This window comes from Taudactylus pleione, unplaced genomic scaffold (assembly GCF_031769625.1).
Source record: "Taudactylus pleione unplaced genomic scaffold, aTauple2 ptg000635l, whole genome shotgun sequence".
NCBI lineage: Eukaryota > Metazoa > Chordata > Amphibia > Anura > Myobatrachidae > Taudactylus > Taudactylus pleione.
The window spans coordinates 1,722,541-1,749,557 of NW_028285037.1; the positions used below are offsets into that span (position 1 = coordinate 1,722,541).

Below are 27,017 nucleotides of genomic sequence, written 5' to 3' on the forward strand. Positions count from 1 at the left end.
TAGGGCCTGATTCAGACCCGGTCAGAAGCACTGAGCGCTCGCAACGGGGTCGATGGTGGCCCAGGGCGCATGCGCACGACGGAGCCGGCTCCGTCGTGCGCATGTGCGAGGCCCGGATAGAGACGGGCAATCCGTCGCTCCGGGTCTCGCACCAAAGGCCCACCTTTGTTGGGTGGGCCGGGGGGGTGGCTGCCCAGCTGGAAGCGTTCCCATGAGAATGCCTACCGTTTAGGGGCGGCCCCACTGACATCACAAGTGATGTCAATGGGAGAGCTTTCAGCTCTGTTTGAGCCGAAAGCTCTCTGGGGCTTGCGGCCACGAGACCCTGCCACAAGGGTCTCGTCGCAAGCCCGATGGTCTTGACCATCGCGACCATCATCCTGGCCGCTCGCATTAGCTGTGGGTTGCTCTATTAAAAAAAAAAAAAAAGACCTTGATTCACAGCGAGCGCTCTGTCAGAGCGTCCAGCTCTGAATCAAGGCCTTAGTTCTATATGTGTGAGATACAGGAAAAACCCTGAATTCACCTCTGTGTTAGGGCAAAGTCAGAGAAAAAGGGAAAGATATATACTGACAGTATAGAGAGATAAACAGACAGGCAGCGCTAGTATAAGTCACATACAATGCAGAAATATAACATATAACTGCAATATGGCACTACAATCAGCTACATAGACTGGTAGGTTATAGCGCTACATACAAAGACTCCAGGGAGAGGTAAGTAGGGGGACCGGACCCTGCGTTTCCCTGAGAGAGCTGTGGCTGAGCCTGGAGAAAATGGCCGCCGTAGACCTCTGAGGGGGCGTGGTCAGAGGAGAGCAGCTCAGGGAAGCGAGACCTCAGAGGAATGGTGCCCTGAGCTGAGGGGCCACTTTAATGGGGAAAGCTGACCTCCCCATGCTGATTATTAACCATCGGGACACTGGATTCCCGCTCCATATGTACCCTGGTGGTCTAGTGGATCACACTGAATGGAGCCTGTGTCCACACTCAGCGCCTCCGGTCTGTCCCGAGACCGGAGGTATGACTGCCAAATCGCGGGTCACCGCGAGCGATGACCCGCCTTACCTGTCCCCTTAACGCCCGGGTTGCAGCCTGGGTCCGTCCGCAGGGCCGGCTAGCGAGGACCCCGGGATGCCCGCCGAAATCCCCAGCTGAAGCTGGTGTTGCAGCGCCCGGAGAGGTGTCGGAGCGGCAGCGCATACGTACTGTGGACAGTCTGCTGTGCGCTCATTATACAAAAATATAAATAAGTAAATCAGAAAAATAAAAGCTATTTGGGTTGCCTAAGCAGCTCACTGCATAAAGGTGACCCGCCTCCGGCCGGGCACCAACGTAACTGAGGTGCCTCTGGCTCGGGGGTGGGGTATAGGGGGATGGGCCGATGCATCCTGGGAGCTAAAGCTTTAACTGCGTGGTGCCCGGTCCTCAACCACCACCTACACTCCAAGGTCTCCTTGTGGAGCCCTATGGACCCTAAAGAAGAAAGGAAAAATCTCAGAACTGGCATTTGGTTGGGTGGAGGTCCCCAGGGCATTAGTAATGGGCAGTGTACTGTAAGATGGAATGTGCAACACCAGAATACATCTATTAGTAGCATCACGGGATGCATAAAACATTGGTGCTCAGCCCCAGTGCAGACTATGGGCCTGGTCATGCCAAGCCAACATATGGTCCTGGTCAGGCCAAGCCAACTTATGGTCCTGGTCAGGCCAAGCCAACATACGGTCCTGGTCAGGCCAAGCCAACATACGGTCCTGGTCAGGCCAAGTCAACATATGGTTCTGGTCAGGCCAAGTCAACATATGGTCCTGGTCAGGCCAAGCCAACCTATGGTCCTGGTCAGGCCAAGTCAACATATGGTCCTGGTCAGGCCAAGTCAACATATGGTCCTGGTCAGGCCAAGCCAACATATGGTCCTGGTCAGGCCAAGCCAACATATGGTCCTGGTCAGGCCAAGCCAACATATGGTCCTGGTCAGGCCAAGCCAACATATGGTCCTGGTCAGGCCAAGCCAACATGTTGTGTTATCAGTTAGCAAATTTCATCTTTGTCCTCATAGTAGTTCCCGACACACGGCCTGATTCAGAGATGTCCGTACACCCGATGGCTTACATACACGTTCGGGGCTGCGCATGTGCAGAGCGAGCCCTGCGTGTTAGCATACACTACCTCCAGGGCTGCGCATGTGCAGAGCGAGCCCTGCGTGTTAGCATGCACTACCTCCGGGGCTGCGCATGTCCGGGCACAGGACACACAGGTTCTCTCTGTCCGAGCACAGGGGACACAGGCTCTCTCTCTCTCTCTATCCAGGCACAGGACACACAGGCTCTCTCTTTCGCTATCCGGGCACAGGACACACAGGCTCTCTCTATCCAGGCACAGGACACACAGGCTCTCTCTCTCGCTATCTGGGCACAGGACACACAGGCTCTCTCTCTCCATGTCCGGGCACAGGACACACAGGCTCTCTCTCGCTATCCGGGCACAGGACACACAGGCTCTCCTTCTCTCTGTCCGGGCACAGGACACACAGGCTCTCACTGTCTGGGCACAGGACACACAGGCTCTCCCTCTCTCTGTCTGGGCACAGGCTCTCGCTCTTTCCGGGCACAGGACACACAGGCTCTTGCTCTTTCCGGGCACAGGACACACAGGCTCTCTCTCTCGCTGTCTGGGAACAGGACACACAGGCTCTCCCTCTCTCTGTCCGGACACAGGACACACAGGCGCTCTCTCTCTCCCTCTGGGCACAGCACACACAGGCTCTCTCTCTCTGTCCGGGCACAGGACACACAGGCTCTCTCTCTCTCTGTTCGAGCACAGGACACACAGGCTCTCTCTCTCTCTCTCTATCTGGACACAGGACACACAGGCTCTCTCTCTCCCTCTGGGCACAGGACACACAGGCTCTCTTTCTTTCTCTCTGTCCGAGCACAGGACACACAGGCTCACTCTCTGTCCGGCTCACTCTCTCTCTGTCCGGGCACAGGATGCACACAGGCTGTTTATCTCTCTCCGGGCGCAGAACTGACAGGGATTGATCTAGTTAATATAGGTTTGTCCCTGTAAATGTCCCTATTCTTTGAGGCCTGCACGAGTACACAATAAAATGCCCTTACTCTGCTCCATAGATACAGTCCTCAACATAATGTATGATGTTCGGGGCATCACAAATAAATATTTATTGAATAGACACATTGAAATAAAGAAATTAATGAATGCCAGCACTGAGATGATGGGGGATGTAGTGCTAAGTGGTCGCCCGGAAAGTACCTGGGAATTACTGCATATTGTGGAGTTTTCTTTTGATATTTTTATGGGGAGAGAGGTTGTTATAGGGAGTCTATGGATATAATGTGGTCAAAGAGTAATATGATAAGTAGCTTCAGATTTATGAAATGGTTATATAGGACATTATCGCTGAAAATTGATATTAGAAGAATAAAAATAACAGATTTTAACTTCACAAATGAGTAACACAACTTTCATGTGACAGTACATTTGTTGTCTGTGTTACATGTGTCAGTACATTTGTTGTCTGTGTTACATGTGTCAGTACATTTGTTGTCATTTGTTACATGTGACAGTACATTTGTTGTCTGTGTTACATGTGACAGTACATTTGTTGTCATTTGTTACATGTGACGGTACATTTGTGGTCTGTGTTACATGTGACGGTACATCTGTGTTACATGTGACGGTACATTTGTGGTCTGTGTTACATGTGACGGTACATTTGTTGTCTGTGTTACATGTGACGGTACATTTGTTATCTGTGTTACATGTGACGGTACATTTGTTATCTGTGTTACATGTGACGGTACATTTGTTGTCTGTGTTACATGTGACGGTACATTTGTTGTCTGTGTTACATGTGACGGTACATTTGTTGTCTGTTTACATGTGACGGTACATTTGTTATCTGTGTTACATGTGACGGTACATTTGTTATCTGTGTTACATGTGACGGTACATTTGTTATCTGTGTTACATGTGACGGTACATTTGTTGTCTGTTTACATGTGACGGTACATTTGTGGTCTGTGTTACATGTGACTGTACATTTGTGGTCTGTGTTACATGTGACGGTACATTTGTTATCTGTGTTACATGTGACGGTACATTTGTTGTCTGTGTTACATGTGACGGTACATTTGTTGTCTGTGTTACATGTGACGGTACATTTGTTGTCTGTTTACATGTGACGGTACATTTGTTATCTGTGTTACATGTGACGGTACATTTGTTATCTGTGTTACATGTGACGGTACATTTGTTATCTGTGTTACATGTGACGGTACATTTGTTGTCTGTTTACATGTGACGGTACATTTGTGGTCTGTGTTACATGTGACGGTACATTTGTTGTCTGTGTTACATGTGACGGTACATTTGTGGTCTGTGTTACATGTGACGGTACATTTGTTGTCTGTGTTACATGTGGAGCAGTTCCGCTATTTGGTGTGACTAGGAAGAAGACAGACGCCAGTTCTGCTGAAAGAGAATACGGCCCTGCGCGGCAGCGGACTCACCTGCACCAGGGACTTGACGCAGGGCTGGAATACCATGTTGGTGTTTAGGAGGAAGGAGCGGAGCAGAGGCTGTGGGTGACATGCCAGCTGGGCCACGATGCCAGTCAGCAGGAAGTTCACATATAACGAATTTGTTACCATGTTCTCCAGTTTGGCGAAGAGGACAGCGACAAAGGGACCTGCCGCAGATACAGCAGAATCAGGGGGTTATATACTCGGAAATTATACAGACCATGAGACAGGTCACTGACTGAAAGACACAAGATTATCTCTAATCTAAATGGCACAGATGGCAGTCTCTCTATAAGAGGCTCAGCATTAGAGGCTCTCATGTTGGTGCACAGGCTGGTATTAAGGGCACATTTGATGGGGCACAGGCTGGTAGTGTGCATGACAGAGCTTAGGCTGGCATTAGGTGTGCGCATGACAGAGCTTAGGCTGGCATTAGGTGTGCGCATGACAGAGTTTAGGCTGGCATTAGGTGTGCGCATGGTAGAGCTTAGGCTGGCATTAGGTGTGCGCGTGACAGAGCTTAGGCTGGCATTAGGTGTGAGCGTGACAGAGCTTAGGCTGGCATTAGGTGTGCGCGTGACAGAGCTTAGGCTGGCATTAGGTGTGCGCATGATAGAGCTTAGGCTGGCATTAGGTGTGCGCATGACAGAGCTTAGGCTGGCATTAGGTGTGCGCATGACAGAGCTTAGGCTGGCATTAGGTGTGCGCATGACAGAGCTTAGGCTGGCATTAGGTGTGCGCATGACAGAGCTTAGGCTGGCATTAGGTGTGCGCATGACAGAGCTTAGGCTGGCATTAGGTGTGCGCATGACAGAGCTTAGGCTGGCATTAGGTGTGCGCATGACAGAGCTTAGGCTGGCATTAGGTGGGAGCATGATAGAGCTTAGGCTGGCATTAGGTGTGAGCATGATAGAGCTCAGGCTGGCATTAGGTGTGAGTATAAGGTACGGGCTGTTTTTAGGTGTGTGCATGTTGGAGCACTGGCTGGCATTGGGTGTGCGTATGTTGGGGCACTGGCTGGCATTGGGTGTGCGCATGTTGGGCACTGGCTGGCATTGGGTGTGTGCCTGTTGGGGCACTGGCTGGCATTGGGTGTGTGCCTGTTGGGGCACTGGCTGGCATTAGGTGTGTGCCTGTTGGGGCACTGGCTGGCACTGGGTGAGTGCCTGTTGGCATTGAGGGTGTGCATGTTGGGGCACTGGCTGGCATTGGGTGTGCGCATGTTGGGGCACTGGCTGGCATTGGGTGTGCGCATGTTGGGGCACTGGCTGGCATTGGGTGTGTGCATGTTGGGGCACTGGCTGGCAATGAGTGTGCGCATGTTGGGGCACTGGCTGGCATTGGCTGTGCGCATGTTGGGGCACTGGCTGGCATTGGCTGTGCGCATGTTGGGGCACTGGCTGGCATTGGCTGTGCGCATGTTGGAGCACTGGCTCTCCCTGGGTGTATGCATGTTAGGGCAGTGGCTGGCATTGGGTGTGCGCATGTTGGGGCACTGGCTGCATTGGGTATGTGCATGTTGGCATTGGGTGTGTGCATGTTAGGGCACTGGCTGGCCATGGGTGTGCGCATGATGGGGCACTAGCTGTTACTGGGTGTGTGCATGTTGGCATTGGGTGTGTGCATGTTGGGGCACTGGGTGTACGCATGTTGGGGCACTGGGTGTGCGCATTGTGGGGCATTGGGTGTGGGCCGGTTGGCATTGGGTATGAGCATGTTGGGGCACTGGCTGGCACTGGGTGTGCGCATGTTGGGGCACTGGCTGGCCCTGGGTGTGTGCATGTTGGGGCACTGGCTGGCCCTAGGTGTGCGCATGTTGGGGCACTGGCTGGCCCTAGGTGTGCGCATGTTGGGGCACTGGCTGGCCCTGGGTGTGTGCATGTTGGGGCACTGGCTGGCCCTGGGTGTGCGCATGTTGGGGCTCAGCATGGCATTAGGAATGTGTGTACTGGGGCATCGGTTGGTGTTAGGTGTATATTTGTGGCTATTATACACTGCCTATAGTTAGATTTGATGATCCTGCTTGTGGGGCTCACCTGTATAGGGCTGGCTACCATTCTGGGCTCTCAGGGGGCTGTTCAGCAGGAGTGTCAGAGAGTCCGCTCGGTTCTTCATCTCCTCCGATTCCCTAATAACATCTCCGTACTCTTCCTCCTCAGATGGGATCCTCATGTCTCTTTCTATTGGCTCCTCCTGTACGGCCACCACTCGCATACTGTCCTCCATCTCCCTCAGCTCCTCTCCAAGTTTCTCAATATTCAAGTGTGTCCCATTGGTCTCAGCTGGGGCCCGGTCCAGGAGCTCATCTATCAGACTATCAACAGACTCTGCTGTCTCCCACTGTGATGATGCCCAATGCTGCTTTTCCCTCTGAGCCAGGGGCTTCTCTTCTGTTCCATTCACTGCTGCCGCTATTACCTCTTCCCCCTCTGCCCTCAGGACCCCACTTTTGCCTTCCACCGGCTCCCTCTTTACTTTTTTAACTTCAATATCATCAGTGCGCCCGGGATGTTGAGCTGCTCTTTGTGTGCACCCCAAATAGGCCTGTTCCTCTGTTAGTGCTCCATTCATTAGACCTGGGACAGGACTGCCATCATGAGATGTTTCTGTGTGTCCCCTATCTCCCACCCTCCCCTGGCCTTCCTCCTGTAAGCTGCGTTTCTTAGTCCGAGGGGTAACGCTGTGCCGTCGTGCCTCCCTCTCCGTGCTGGTCTGACTCCTTGTGGACGAGAAAGGAGGGGAGAAATAATCTGGTGACACAGTGACTTCTTCTGGAGTGGGCGGTGACATACTGCGAGGGCTGGGTTCCTCCCCATCATAAGGGGCAGACCAGACATGACTGGCGCGCGTGCACCGGTCTATCCCTGCCCGGGCCTCCTGTAGGTATTCTAAATAATTCCCATCCAACTCGGCTACTTCATCCCAAGAAAGAGAGCCATGGCGTGGGCTTCCCACAACCACGTCTGGTGAAGAAAAGCTGGGCGAGCGCTGTGATGGACTCTCAGGTGTAGTATTAGACTGACGCATGAAGAACGCCATCCGGGAAGGGGTGGAGGGTTTCGGAACAGTGTTGACTGATGAAGTATCGATGCTTGGACTTCCGTGGGCTGCAGGAAGAAACATCAGGACAATGTTCCCATCACTTAGCACTGTTCCCGATATGTCAGACATATATTGTCCTCCCTGCTCCCCCACACATCAGACCCAGACTAATGGATCTAAACATACTGCCAGAAGATGCTTCTTTCTAACATAAATCTATAGTTCCTTATCCTTTGCTGCCTAGACCAGTGTAAACGCCTTCATATTGACCTTCTACTTACCATCTATGCCCCTTCAGTCTATCCAAAGTGCTGACGCAGATTTATGTAAACCACCCAAACTTCTTCACCCTCTGCTCTCTATAATCCCAGCACCATATAGACAAAATGCAAACTTCTAACACTAAAGTACCAAAACTATCTCCGAAGCTGCGCCACCTGATTTCTCCACACTTATTACTAGCCAATCCCTGGTCACTCATCTGGTGGTCTCTCTTCTCCCAAGAAGATCCACATTGCATGCTTTTCATTCGCCAGATAGTTCTCACCTCAGCCTTAGGATCTACACCTTCTTAAATCAGACGGACCTCCAATCATCTATAGACAAAAGGACTCAGGCTCCTTAAATCCGAAAGACATTCCTCAATTTAAGAACATGTTTTTAGACTCCTCCTTAGATCAAGGAGTCAATCCCCACCTTTTGACTAGGTCGTCAGTCTTCTCCTTGGATCAGACAGAACTTTCTTCTGCTTTACACCAGTCTTACCTCATCCTTGGATCAGACAGACGTCCCCTCACCTTTACACCATGAGTTCTTGGCCTCATCCTTGGATCAGACAGACCTCCCCTCACCTCTACCCCATGAGTTATTGGCCTCATCCTTAGATCAGACAAACCTCCCTTCACCTCTACACCATGAGTTCTTGGCCTCATCCTTGGATCAGGCAAACCTCCCCTCACCTCTACACCATGAGTTCTTGGCCTCATCCTTGTATCAGACAAACCTCCCCTCACCTCTACACCATGAGTTCTTGGCCTCATCCTTGGATCAGTCAAACCTCCCCTCACCTCTACGCCATGAATTCTGTGCCTCATCCTTGGGTCAGACAGACCTCCCCCTCACCTTTACACTATAAGTTCTAGGCCTCATCCGCGGATCAGAAAGACAATCCTCACCTTTAGACTAGGGCATCAGCCTTCTCCTTGGATCAAACAGAACTTTCTTCTGCTTTAGACCAGTCTCACCTCATCCTTGAAACAGGCAGACCTTCCCTCACCTTTACACCATGAGTTATCTTCCTCATCCTTGGATCAGACAAACCTCCCCTCACCTTTACACCATGAGTTCTCTTCCTCATCCTTGGATCAGACAAACCTCCCTTCACCTCTACACCATGAGTTCTTGGCCTCATCCTTGGATCAGGCAAACCTCCCCTCACCTCTACACCATGAGTTCTTGGCCTCATCCTTGTATCAGACAAACCTCCCCTCACCTTTACACTGTGAGTTCTCAGCCCCATACTTGGATCAGACAGACCTCCCCTCACCTCTACACCATGTGTTCTCAGTCTTATATTTGGATCAAACAGAGCACCCACTAACCTTTAAAGCAGGGCCTATGCTTCATTATTATATATAAGACCTCTACCTTTAGACCAGGATTCCAGCCCTTGTTCCCCCCTCACCTTTAGACCAGGTAGCATGCTCCTCTTCTCTCTCCTGGGTGACCAGATTGTCTTTCAAACAACATTGTGGGATAAGAGAGAGCAACTTGTCAGTCGTCTTTGAGTATAAATCCACATCCTTCACGGCCCGTCTCTGACTCAACATGACGTGATTGCAGGGGATCAAGTACCTGAAACGGGAAATCTTTCTTTATACACTTACACATTCTGCCCATTGTACCTTTATACACACACACAGACACTTACACATTCTGCCCATTGTATCTTTATACACACACACCTACTAACACAGGTGACACTGTCACACTGATTACTATACACAAGTCTCACTGATATCAAACTGATCACTATACACATGACTCACTGATCACTATACACTGATATCACCCTGATCAACTTACACAGATCACCCTGATACCACACTAATTGCTAAACAAAACTCACACTGACATCACAATAGTCACTATACATAGGTCACACTTCTATCACACTGATCATTATACACAGGTCATACTAATATCATACGTATTGCTATACACAGGTCACACTGATCACTATGCAAATTACACTGATATTACACTGATCACTATACACAGGATGTACTAATATAAAACTTACATCACATTAATTACCATACACAGGTCATACTGATATTACACTGATCACTATACACAGGTCACACAGATATTACACTGATCACTATACACAGGTCACACAGATATTACACTGATCACTATACACAGGACATACTAATATCACACTTACATCACACTAATTACCATACACAGGTCACACTGATATTACACTGATCACTATACACAGGACATACTAATATCACACATCACACTAATTACCATACACAGGTCATACTGATATTACACTGATCACTATACACAGGTCATACTAATATCACACTTCCATCACACTAATTACCATACACAGGTCACACTGATATTACACTGATCACTATACACAGGATGTACTAATATCCCACTTACATCACACTAATTACCATACACAGGTCATACTGATATTACACTGATCACTATACACAGGTCACACTGATATTGCACTGATCACTATACACAGGACATACTAATATCACACTTACATCACACTAATTACCATACACAGGTCATACTGATATTACACTGATCACTATACACAGGACATACTAATATCACACTTACATCACACTAATTACCATACACAGGTCATACTGATATTACACTGATCACTATACACAGGATGTACTAATATAAAACTTACATCACATTAATTACCATACACAGGTCACACTGATATTACACTGATCACTATACACAGGTCACACAGATATTACACTGATCACTATACACAGGTCACACAGATATTACACTGATCACTATACACAGGAGATACTAATATCACACTGACATCACACTAATTACCATACACAGGTCACACTGATATTACACTGATCACTATACACAGGGCATACTAATATCACACTTACATCACACTAATTACCATACACAGGTCACACTGATATTACACTGATCACTATTTACAGGACATACTAATATCACACTGACATCACACTAATTACCATACACAGGTCACACTGATATTACACTGATCACTATTTACAGGATATACTAATATCACACTTGCATCACACTAATTACCATACACAGGTCATACTGATATTACACTGATCACTATACACAGGTCATACTAATATCACACTTCCATCACACTAATTACCATACACAGGTCACACTGACATTACACTGATCACTATACACAGGATGTACTAATATCACACTTACATCACACTAATTACCATACACAGGTCACACTGACATTACACTGATCACTATACACAGGTCACACTGACATTACACTGATCACTATACACAGGTCACACAGATATTACACTGATCACTATACACAGGTCACACAGATATTACACTGATCACTATACACAGGAGATACTAATATCACACTGACATCACACTAATTACCATACACAGGTCACACTGATATTACACTGATCACTATACAAAGGGCATACAGATATTACACTGATCACTATATACAGGAGATACTAATATCACACTTACATCACACTAATTACCATACACAGGTCACACTGATATTACACTGATAACTATACACAGGACATACTAATATCACACTTACATCACACTAATTACCATACACAGGACACATCAATATATTACACTGATCACTATACACAGGACATACTAATATCACACTTCCATCACACTAATTACCATACACAGGTCACACTGATATTACACTGATCACTATTTACAGGATATACTAATATCACACTAATTACCATACACAGGTCATACTGATATTACACTGATCACTATACACAGGTGATACTAATATCACACTTACATCACACCAATTACCATACACAGGTCACACTGATATTACACTGATCACTATACACAGGACATACTAATATCACACTTCCATCACATTAATTACCATACACAGGTCATACTGATATTACACTGATCACTATACACAGGACATAATAATATCACACTTGCATCACACTAATTACCATACACAGGACATACTGATATTACACTGATCACTATACACAGGACATACTAATATCACACTTACATCACACTAATTACCATACACAGGTCACACTGATATTACACTGATCACTATACACAGGATGCACTAAAATCACACTTGCATCAACACTAATTACCATACACAGGTCACACTGATATTACACTGATCACTATACACAGGATGCACTAATATCACACTTACATCACACTAATTACCATACACAGGTCACACTGATATTACACTGATCACTATACACAGGATGCACTAAAATCACACTTGCATCAACACTAATTACCATACATAGGTCACACTGATATTACACTGATCACTATACACAGGATGCACTAATATCACACTTGCATCACACTAATTACCATACACAGGTCATACTGATATTACACTGATCACTATACACAGGATGCACTAATATCACACTTACATCACACTAATTACCATACACAGGTCATACTGATATTACACTGATCACTATACACAGGACATACTAATATCACACTTACATCACACTAATCACTTTACACAGGTCACACTGATATTACACTGATCACTATTTACAGGATATACTAATATCACACTTACATCACACTAATTACCATACACAGGTCACACTGATATTACACTGATCACTATACACAGGTCATACTAATATTACACTTATCACTATACACAGGTCATACTAATATCACACTAATTACCAAACACAGGTCACACTGATATTACACTGATCACTATACACAGGATGTACTAATATCACACTGACATCACACTGATTACCATACACAGGTCACACTGATATTACACTGATCACTATACACAGGTCACACTGATATTACACTGATCACTATACACAGGACATACTAATATCACACTTACATCACACTAATTACCATACACAGGTCACACTGATCACTATACACAGGATGTACTAATATCACACTAATTACCATACACAGGTCACACTGATCATTATACACAGGATGTACTAATATCACACTTACATCACACTAATTACCATACACAGGTCACACTGATCACTATACACAGGTCACACTGATATTGCACTGATCACTATACACAGGACATACTAATATCACACTTCCATCACACTAATTACCATACACAGGTCACACTGATATTACACTGATCACTATACACAGGACATACTAATATCACACTTACATCACACTAATTACCATACACAGGTCATACTGATATTACACTGATCACTATACACAGGATGTACTAATATCACACTAATTACCATACACAGGTCACACTGATATTACACTGATCACTATACACAGGATTTACTAATATCACACTAATTACCATACACAGGTCACACTGATCACTATACACAGGACATACTAATATCACACTTCCATCACACTAATTACCATACACAGGTCACACTGATCACTATACACAGGACATACTAATATCACACTTCTATCACACTAATTACCATACACAGGTGACACTGATATTACACTAATCACTATACACAGGGCATACTAATATCACACTTACATCACACTAATTACCATACACAGGTCACACTGATATTACACTGATCACTATACACAGGACATACTAATATCACACTGACATCACACTAATTACCATACACAGGTCACACTGATATTACACTGATCACTATACACAGGATGTACTAATATCACACTTACATCACACTAATTACCATACACAGGTCACACTGATATTACACTGATCACTATACACAGGACAAACTAATATCACACTTACATCACACTAATTACCATACACAGGTCACACTGATATAACAATGATCACTATACACAGGACATACTAATATCACATTAATTACCATACACAGGTCACACTGATATTACACTGATCACTATACACAGGACATACTAATATCACACTAATTACCATACACAGGTCACACTGATCACTATACACAGGATGCACTAATATCACACTAATTACCATACACAGGTCACACTGATATACACAGGTCACACTGATATTACACTGATCACTATACACAGGTCACACTAATATTACACTGATCACTATACACAGGTCATACTAATATCACACTTCCATCACACTAATTACCATACACAGGTCACACTGACATTACACTGATCACTATACACAGGATGTACTAATATCACACTTACATCACACTAATTACCATACACAGGTCACACTGACATTACACTGATCACTATACACAGGTCACACTGATATTGCATTGATCACTATACACAGGACATACTAATATCACACTTACATCACACTAATTACCATACACAGGTCATACTGATATTACACTGATCACTATACACAGGATGTACTAATATCACACTTACATCACACTAATTACCATACACAGGTCATACTGATATTACACTGATCACTATACACAGGATGTACTAATATCACACTTACATCACACTAATTACCATACACAGGTCACACTGACATTACACTGATCACTATACACAGGTCACACTGATATTGCACTGATCACTATACACAGGACATACTAATATCACACTTACATCACACTAAATACCATACACAGGTCATACTGATATTACACTGATCACTATACACAGGATGTACTAATATAAAACTTACATCACATTAATTACCATACACAGGTCACACTGATATTACACTGATCACTATACACAGGTCACACAGATATTACACTGATCACTATACACAGGTCACACAGATATTACACTGATCACTATACACAGGAGATACTAATATCACACTGACATCACACTAATTACCATACACAGGTCACACTGATATTACACTGATCACTATACACAGGGCATACAGATATTACACTGATCACTATATACAGGAGATACTAATATCACACTTACATCACACTAATTACCATACACAGGTCACACTGATATTACACTGATAACTATACACAGGATATACAATCACACTAATTACCATACACAGGTCACACTGATCACAATACACAGGTGATACTAATATCACACTTACATCACACTAATTACCATACACAGGACACATCAATATATTACACTGATCACTATACACAGGACATACTAATATCACACTTCCATCACACTAATTACCATACACAGGTCACACTGATATAACAATGATCACTATACACAGGACATACAAATATCACACTTATCATACACAGGTCACACTGATATTACACTGATCACTATACACAGGACATACTAATATCACACTAATTACCATACACAGGTCACACTGATATTACACTGATCACTATACATAGGACATACTAATATCACACTAATTACCATACACAGGTCACACTGATCACTATACACAGGATGCACTAATATCACACTAATTACCATACACAGGTCACACTGATATACACAGGTCACACTGATATTACACTGATCACTATACACAGGGCATACAGATATTACACTGATCACTATACACAGGTCATACTAATATCACACTTACATCACACTAATTACCATACACAGGTCACACTGATATTACACTGATCACTATTTACAGGATGTACTAATATCACACTAATTACCATTCACAGGTCACACTGATATTACACTGATCACTATACACAGGACATACTAATATCACACTTACATCACGCTAATTACCATACACAGGTCATACTGATATTACACTGATCACTATACACACAACATACTAATATCACACTTACATCACACTAATTACCATACACAGGTCACACTGATCACTATACACAGGATGTACTAATATCACACTTACATCACACTAATTACCATACACAGGTCACACTGATCACTATACACAGGTTACACTGATATTGCACTGATCACTATACACAGGACATACTAATATCACACTTCCATCACACTAATTACCATACACAGGTCACACTGATATTACACTGATCACTATACACAGGACATACTAATATCACACTTACATCACACTAATTACCATACACAGGTCATACTGATATTACACTGATCACTATACACAGGATGTACTAATATCACACTAATTACCATACACAGGTCACACTGATATTACACTGATCACTATACACAGGATTTACTAATATCACACTAATTACCATACACAGGTCACACTGATCACTATACACAGGACATACTAATATCACACTTCCATCACACTAATTACCATACACAGGTCACACTGATATTACACTGATCACTATACACAGGACATACTAATATCACACTTCCATCACACTAATTACCATACACAGGTCACACTGATATTACACTGATCACTATACACAGGACATACTAATATCACACTTACATCACACTAATTATCATACACAGGTCATACTGATATTACACTGATCACTATACACAGGTCACACTGATATTACGCTGATCACTATACACAGGATATGCTAATATCACACTTACATCACACTAATTACCATACACAGGTCATACAAACATCATACATATTGCTGTACGCAAGTCACACTGAAACCCCACTGATCACTATACACAGGTCATACTGATATCACATGTATTGCTATACACATCACACTGATCACTATACACAGATCACACTGATAGCCCACTGATCACTATACACAGGGCAACCTAACATCACAATGATCACTATTCACAGGGAATACGATCATACATATTGCTATACGCAGGTCACACTGATCATTATACACAGGTCACACCGATATCATAAGTTTTGTTATACACGTTTCACTGAAATCACATGGATTGCTATACACAGGTCACACTAATATCACACTGATCACTATACAGAGGTCACACCGATATTGTACTGTTCACTATACAAAGGTTACACAGATATCACACTGATCACTATACACAGGTCACACAGATATCACACTGATCACTATACACAGGTCACACAGATATTACACTGATCACTATACACAGGTCACACAGATATTACACTGATCACTATACACAGGTCACACAGATATTACACTGATCACTATACACAGGTCACACTGATATTACACTGATCACTATACACAGGATGCACTAAAATCACACTTGCATCAACACTAATTACCATACATAGGTCACACTGATATTACACTGATCACTATACACAGGATGCACTAATATCACACTTACATCACACTAATTACCATACACAGGTCACACTGATATTACACTGATCACTATACACAGGATGCACTAAAATCACACTTGCATCAACACTAATTACCATACATAGGTCACACTGATATTACACTGATCACTATACACAGGATGTACTAATATCACACTTGCATCACACTAATTACCATACACAGGTCACACTGATATTACACTGATCACTATACACAGGATGCACTAATATCACACTTGCATCACACTAATTACCATACACAGGTCATACTGATATTACACTGATCACTATACACAGGATGCACTAATATCACACTTACATCACACTAATTACCATACACAGGTCATACTGATATTACACTGATCACTATACTCAGGACATACTAATATCACACTTACATCACACTAATCACTTTACACAGGTCACACTGATATTACACTGATCACTATTTACAGGATATACTAATATCACACTTACATCACACTAATTACCATACACAGGTCACACTGATATTACACTGATCACTATACACAGGTCATACTAATATTACACTTATCACTATACACAGGTCATACTAATATCACACTAATTACCAAACACAGGTCACACTGATATTACACTGATCAGTATACACAGGATGTACTAATATCACACTGACATCACACTGATTACCATACACAGGTCACACTGATATTACACTGATCACTATACACAGGACATACTAATATCACACTTACATCACACTAATTACCATACACAGGTCACACTGATCACTATACACAGGATGTACTAATATCACACTTACATCACACTAATTACCATACACAGGTCACACTGATCACTATACACAGGATGTACTAATATCACACTTACATCACACTAATTACCATACACAGGTCACACTGATCACTATACACAGGTCACACTGATATTGCACTGATCACTATACACAGGACATACTAATATCACACTTCCATCACACTAATTACCATACACAGGTCACACTGATATTACACTGATCACTATACACAGGACATACTAATATCACACTTACATCACACTAATTACCATACACAGGTCATACTGATATTACACTGATCACTATACACAGGATGTACTAATATCACACTAATTACCATACACAGGTCACACTGATATTACACTGATCACTATACACAGGATTTACTAATATCACACTAATTACCATACACAGGTCACACTGATCACTATACACAGGACATACTAATATCACACTTCCATCACACTAATTACCATACACAGGTCACACTGATATTACACTGATCACTATACACAGGACATACTAATATCACACTGACATCACACTAATTACCATACACAGGTCACACTGATATTACACTGATCACTATACACAGGATGTACTAATATCACACTTACATCACACTAATTACCATACACAGGTCACACTGATATTACACTGATCACTATACACAGGACAAACTAATATCACACTTACATCACACTAATTACCATACACAGGTCACACTGATATAACAATGATCACTATACACAGGACATACAAATATCACACTTATCATACACAGGTCACACTGATATTACACTGATCACTATACACAGGACATACTAATATCACACTAATTACCATACACAGGTCACACTGATATTACACTGATCACTATACACAGGACATACTAATATCACACTAATTACCATACACAGGTCACACTGATCACTATACACAGGATGCACTAATATCACACTAATTACCATACACAGGTCACACTGATATACACAGGTCACACTGATATTACACTGATCACTATACACAGGGCATACAGATATTACACTGATCACTATACACAGGTCATACTAATATCACACTTACATCACACTAATTACCATACACAGGTCATACTGATATTACACTGATCACTATACACACAACATACTAATATCACACTTACATCACACTAATTACCATACACAGGTCACACTGATCACTATACACAGGATGTACTAATATCACACTTACATCACACTAATTACCATACACAGGTCACACTGATCACTATACACAGGTTACACTGATATTGCACTGATCACTATACACAGGACATACTAATATCACACTTCCATCACACTAATTACCATACACAGGTCACACTGATATTACACTGATCACTATACACAGGACATACTAATATCACACTTACATCACACTAATTACCATACACAGGTCATACTGATATTACACTGATCACTATACACAGGATGTACTAATATCACACTAATTACCATACACAGGTCACACTGATATTACACTGATCACTATACACAGGATTTACTAATATCACACTAATTACCATACACAGGTCACACTGATCACTATACACAGGACATACTAATATCACACTTCCATCACACTAATTACCATACACAGGTCACACTGATATTACACTGATCACTATACACAGGACATACTAATATCACACTTCCATCACACTAATTACCATACACAGGTCACACTGATATTACACTGATCACTATACACAGGATGTACTAATATCACACTTCCATCACACTAATTACCATACACAGGTCATACTGATATTACACTGATCACTATACACAGGACATACTAATATCACACTTCCATCACACTAATTACCATACACAGGTCACACTGATATTACACTGATCACTATACACAGGACATACTAATATCACACTTCCATCACACTAATTACCATACACAGGTCACACTGATATTACACTGATCACTATACACAGGACATACTAATATCACACTAATTACCATACACAGGTCATACTGATATTACACTGATCACTATACACAGGTCACACTGATATTACGCTGATCACTATACACAGGATATGCTAATATCACACTTACATCACACTAATTACCATACACAGGTCATACAAACATCATACATATTGCTGTACGCAAGTCACACTGAAACCCCACTGATCACTATACACAGGTCATACTGATATCACATGTATTGCTATACACATCACACTGATCACTATACACAGATCACACTGATAGCCCACTGATCACTATACACAGGGCAACCTAACATCACAATGATCACTATTCACAGGGAATACGATCATACATATTGCTATACGCAGGTCACACTGATCATTATACACAGGTCACACCGATATCATAAGTTTTGTTATACACGTTTCACTGAAATCACATGGATTGCTATACACAGGTCACACTAATATCACACTGATCACTATACAGAGGTCACACCGATATTGTACTGTTCACTATACAAAGGTTACACAGATATCACACTGATCACTATACACAGGTCACACAGATATCACACTGATCACTATACACAGGTCACACAGATATTACACTGATCACTATACACAGGTCACACAGATATTACACTGATCACTATACACAGGTCACACAGATATTACACTGATCACTATACACAGGTCACACAGATATTACACTGATCACTATACACAGGTCACACAGATATTACACTGATCACTATACACAGGTCACACTGATATTACACTGATCACTATACACAGGACATACTAATATCACACTTCCATCACACTAATTACCATACACAGGTCATACTGATATTACACTGATCACTATACACAGGTCACACTGATATTACGCTGATCACTATACACAGGATATGCTAATATCACACTTACATCACACTAATTACCATACACAGGTCACACTGATATTACACTGATCACTATACAAAGGCATACTGATATCAGATGTATTGCTATACACAGGGCACACTGATCACTATACACAGGTCATACTATTATCACAATTATCACTATACACAGGTCATACTGATATTACACTGATCACTATACACAGGTCACAGTGAAATCACATGTATTACTATACACAGGTCACACTGATATCACGTGTATTGCAATACACATTTCACACTAATACCACACTGATCACTATAGAGGCCACATTGATATTGCACTGTTCACTATATAAAGGTTACACTGATATCACATGTATCATTATACACAGGTCACACTAATCACTACACATCACACTAATATTGCACTGTTCACTATACACAAGTCACACCGACATATCACATATATTGCTATACACAGGTTACACTGAAATCACATGGATTGCTATACACAGGTCACATTGATATCACAGTGATTACTATACACAGGTCACACTGATATCACAGTAGTTACTATACACAGGTCACACTGATATCACCCTGATCACTATACACAGGTCACGCTGATATCACAGTGATTACTTTATACAGGTCACACTGATATCAAAGTGATTACTATACACAGGTCACACAAATATCACAGTGATTAATATACACAGGTTGCACTGATACACCACCGATCACTATACATAGGTCACACTGATATTACACGGATCACTATACACAGGTCACACTAATATTACATGGATCACTATACACAGGTCACACTGATGTCTATACATAGTACAGACTAATATCACATTGATCACTATACACAGGACTCACTTATTACAATACATAGGTCACACTGATATCACATATACTGCTAAACACAGGTCACACTGATATTGCACCGATCACTATACACAGGTCACATTGATATCACAGTAATTACTATACACAGGTTGCACAGATATCATCGTGATTACTGTACACAGGACACACTGATATCACACTGATCTCTACAAAGGACAGACTAATATCACATTGATTACTATACACAGTACTCACTGATCACAATACACAGGTCACACTGATATCACATGTTTTACTATACACAGGTCACACTGATATCACACTGATCACAAGACACAGGTCACAATGATATTATACTGATCTCTATTACACAGCTCACACTGATAGCAAAGCGATTACTATACACAGGTCACATTGATACCACAGTGATTACTATACACAGGTCACACTGATATCTCATGTATTACTATAAACAACTCACATTGATACCACAGTGATTACTAAACACAGGTCACACTGATTTCACAGTGATTACTTTAAACAGGTCACACTGATATCACACTAATCCTTATACACAGGTCACCCTGATATCACATTGATCACTATACACAGGTAACACTGATCTCTATCCACAGATCACACTGATATTACACTGACCTCTATACACAGGTCACACTGATCACAATACACAGGTCACACTGATATTGCACCTATCACTATACACAGGTCACATTGATATCACAGTGATTACTATACACAGGACACACTGATATCACACTAATCTCTATACACAGGTCACACAGATATCATCGTAATTACTATACACAGGACACACTGATATCACACTTATCTCTACATAGGATAGACTAATATCACATTTATTACTATACACAGGACTCACTGATCACAATACACAGTTCACATTGATATCACATGTTTTACTATACACAGGTCACACTGACATCACAGTGATCACAATACATAGGACATACTGATCACTATACACAGGTCACACTGATATCATATTGATCACAATACACAGGTCACACTGATATTATACTGATCACTATACACAGGTCACACTGATATCGCATGTATTACTATAAACAGCTCACATTGATTTCACAGTGATTACTACACACAGGGCACACTGATATCACACTAATCCTTATACATAGGACTCACTGCTATTACCCTGATCTCTATACACAGGTCACATTGATATCACACTAATCCTTATACTCAGGTCACACTGATATTACACTGACCTCTATACACAGGTCACACTGATATTACACTCACCTCTATACACAGGTCACACTGATATTACACTCACCTCTATACACAGGTCACACTGATCACAATACACAGGTCACACTGATATCACATTGATCACTATAAACGGGTCACACTGATCTCTATACACAGGTCACACTGATATTACACTGACCTCTATACACAGGTCACACTGATATTACACTGATCACTATACACAGGTCACATTGATATTATACTGGCCTCTATACACAGGTCACACTGATATTACACTGATCACAATACACAGGTCACATTGATATTATACTGGCCTCTATACACAGGTCACACTGATCACAATACACAGGTCACACTGATATCACATTGATCACTATACAAAGGCATACTGATATCAGATGTATTGCTATACACAGGGCACACTGATCACTATACACAGGTCATACTATTATCACAATTATCACTATACACAGGTCATACTGATATTACACTGATCACTATACACAGGTCACAGTGAAATCACATGTATTACTATACACAGGTCACACTGATATCACGTGTATTGCAATACACATTTCACACTAATACCACACTGATCACTATAGAGGCCACATTGATATTGCACTGTTCACTATATAAAGGTTACACTGATATCACATGTATCATTATACACAGGTCACACTAATCACTACACATCACACTAATATTGCACTGTTCACTATACACAAGTCACACCGACATATCACATATATTGCTATACACAGGTTACACTGAAATCACATGGATTGCTATACACAGGTCACATTGATATCACAGTGATTACTATACACAGGTCACACTGATATCACAGTAGTTACTATACACAGGTCACACTGATATCACCCTGATCACTATACACAGGTCACGCTGATATCACAGTGATTACTTTATACAGGTCACACTGATATCAAAGTGATTACTATACACAGGTCACACAAATATCACAGTGATTAATATACACAGGTTGCACTGATACACCACCGATCACTATACATAGGTCACACTGATATTACACGGATCACTATACACAGGTCACACTAATATTACATGGATCACTATACACAGGTCACACTGATGTCTATACATAGTACAGACTAATATCACATTGATCACTATACACAGGACTCACTTATTACAATACATAGGTCACACTGATATCACATATACTGCTAAACACAGGTCACACTGATATTGCACCGATCACTATACACAGGTCACATTGATATCACAGTAATTACTATACACAGGTTGCACAGATATCATCGTGATTACTGTACACAGGACACACTGATATCACACTGATCTCTACAAAGGACAGACTAATATCACATTGATTACTATACACAGTACTCACTGATCACAATACACAGGTCACACTGATATCACATGTTTTACTATACACAGGTCACACTGATATCACACTGATCACAAGACACAGGTCACAATGATATTATACTGATCTCTATTACACAGCTCACACTGATAGCAAAGCGATTACTATACACAGGTCACATTGATACCACAGTGATTACTATACACAGGTCACACTGATATCTCATGTATTACTATAAACAACTCACATTGATACCACAGTGATTACTAAACACAGGTCACACTGATTTCACAGTGATTACTTTAAACAGGTCACACTGATATCACACTAATCCTTATACACAGGTCACCCTGATATCACATTGATCACTATACACAGGTAACACTGATCTCTATCCACAGATCACACTGATATTACACTGACCTCTATACACAGGTCACACTGATCACAATACACAGGTCACACTGATATTGCACCTATCACTATACACAGGTCACATTGATATCACAGTGATTACTATACACAGGACACACTGATATCACACTAATCTCTATACACAGGTCACACAGATATCATCGTAATTACTATACACAGGACACACTGATATCACACTTATCTCTACATAGGATAGACTAATATCACATTTATTACTATACACAGGACTCACTGATCACAATACACAGTTCACATTGATATCACATGTTTTACTATACACAGGTCACACTGACATCACAGTGATCACAATACATAGGACATACTGATCACTATACACAGGTCACACTGATATCATATTGATCACAATACACAGGTCACACTGATATTATACTGATCACTATACACAGGTCACACTGATATCGCATGTATTACTATAAACAGCTCACATTGATTTCACAGTGATTACTACACACAGGGCACACTGATATCACACTAATCCTTATACATAGGACTCACTGCTATTACCCTGATCTCTATACACAGGTCACATTGATATCACACTAATCCTTATACTCAGGTCACACTGATATTACACTGACCTCTATACACAGGTCACACTGATATTACACTCACCTCTATACACAGGTCACACTGATATTACACTCACCTCTATACACAGGTCACACTGATCACAATACACAGGTCACACTGATATCACATTGATCACTATAAACGGGTCACACTGATCTCTATACACAGGTCACACTGATATTACACTGACCTCTATACACAGGTCACACTGATATTACACTGATCACTATACACAGGTCACATTGATATTATACTGGCCTCTATACACAGGTCACACTGATATTACACTGATCACAATACACAGGTCACATTGATATTATACTGGCCTCTATACACAGGTCACACTGATCACAATACACAGGTCACACTGATATCACATTGATCACTATAAACGGGTCACACTGATCTCTATACACAGGTCACACTGATATTACACAGATCACAATACACAGGTTACACTGATATTACACTGATCACTATACACAGGTCACATTGATATTATACTGGCCTCTATACACAGGTCACACTGATATTACACAGATCACAATACACAGGTAACACTGATATTACACATATGGCTTTCAGCAACCATTTTCTGAACTCCCATTACAACAGGTCACACAGATACCCCAGTGGTTACTATACACAGCTGGCACTAATCACTAGACGTCACACTGATAATACACTGACCTCTTATAAACAGGTAACACTGATATCACACTGATCACAATACATAGGTCACACTGATATCACAGCGATTACTAAACACAGGTCACATTGATACCACAGTGATTACTATACACAAGACACACTGATATCACATTGATCACTATACACTGGTAACAATGATATCACACTGATCAAAATACACAGGTCACACTGATCACAATACACAGGTCACACTGATATTACACTGACCTCTATACACAGATCACACTGATATTACACTGATCACTATACACAGGTCACACTGATATTACACTGATCACTATACACAGGTCACACTGATATTACACTGACCTCTATACACAGGTCACACTGATCACAATACACAGGTCACACCGATCACTATACACAGGTCACACTGATATTACACTGATCTCTATACATAGGTCACATTGATATCACACTAATCCTTATACACAGCTCACACTGATCACAATACACAGGTAACACTATCACACTGATCAAAATACATAGGTCACACTGATATTACACTGATCACTATACACAGGTCACACTGCTATTACACTGATCTCTATACACAGATCACAGTGATATTACACTGATCACTATACACAGATCACACTGATATTACACTGATCACTATACACAGGTCACACTGATATCACACTGATCACTTTACAGAGGTCACACTGATCACAATACACAGGTCACACTGATCTCTATACACAGGTCACAGTGATCACAATACACAGGTCACACTGATATTACACTGATCACTATGCACAGGTCACACTGATCACAATACACAGGTCACACTGATCTCTATACACAGGTCACACTGATCACAATACACGTTACACTGATATCACAATACACAGGTCACACTTCTATTACTCTGATCACAATACACGTTACACTGATATCACAATACAGAGGTCACACTGATATCACAGTTATCCTTATAAACAGGTCAGACGGATATCACACTGATGGTCGCATTAAGCATATCATATGTGTGTATGTATGTCCATGTATGTGTGATTGGGTACATATATGTAAGATTTTCGAAAGGTA

General features: G+C 41.9%; 1 protein-coding gene across 2 annotated transcripts in view; it reads right to left on the reverse strand.

The window, feature by feature from the left end:
- Positions 1–27,017, reverse strand: part of FHIP1B (FHF complex subunit HOOK interacting protein 1B) — a 97,278-nt gene that overhangs the window by 34,560 nt on the left and 35,701 nt on the right. For both annotated transcript variants that reach the window (XM_088454935.1, XM_088454933.1), the window contains exons 9-11: positions 9,273–9,442; positions 6,583–7,653; positions 4,535–4,713 (exon numbers count right to left, since the gene is read on the reverse strand). In XM_088454935.1, coding sequence (XP_088311061.1) covers positions 4,535–4,713; positions 6,583–7,653; positions 9,273–9,442 — 1,420 coding nt within the window. The remainder of the gene's footprint in view (positions 1–4,534; positions 4,714–6,582; positions 7,654–9,272; positions 9,443–27,017) is intronic.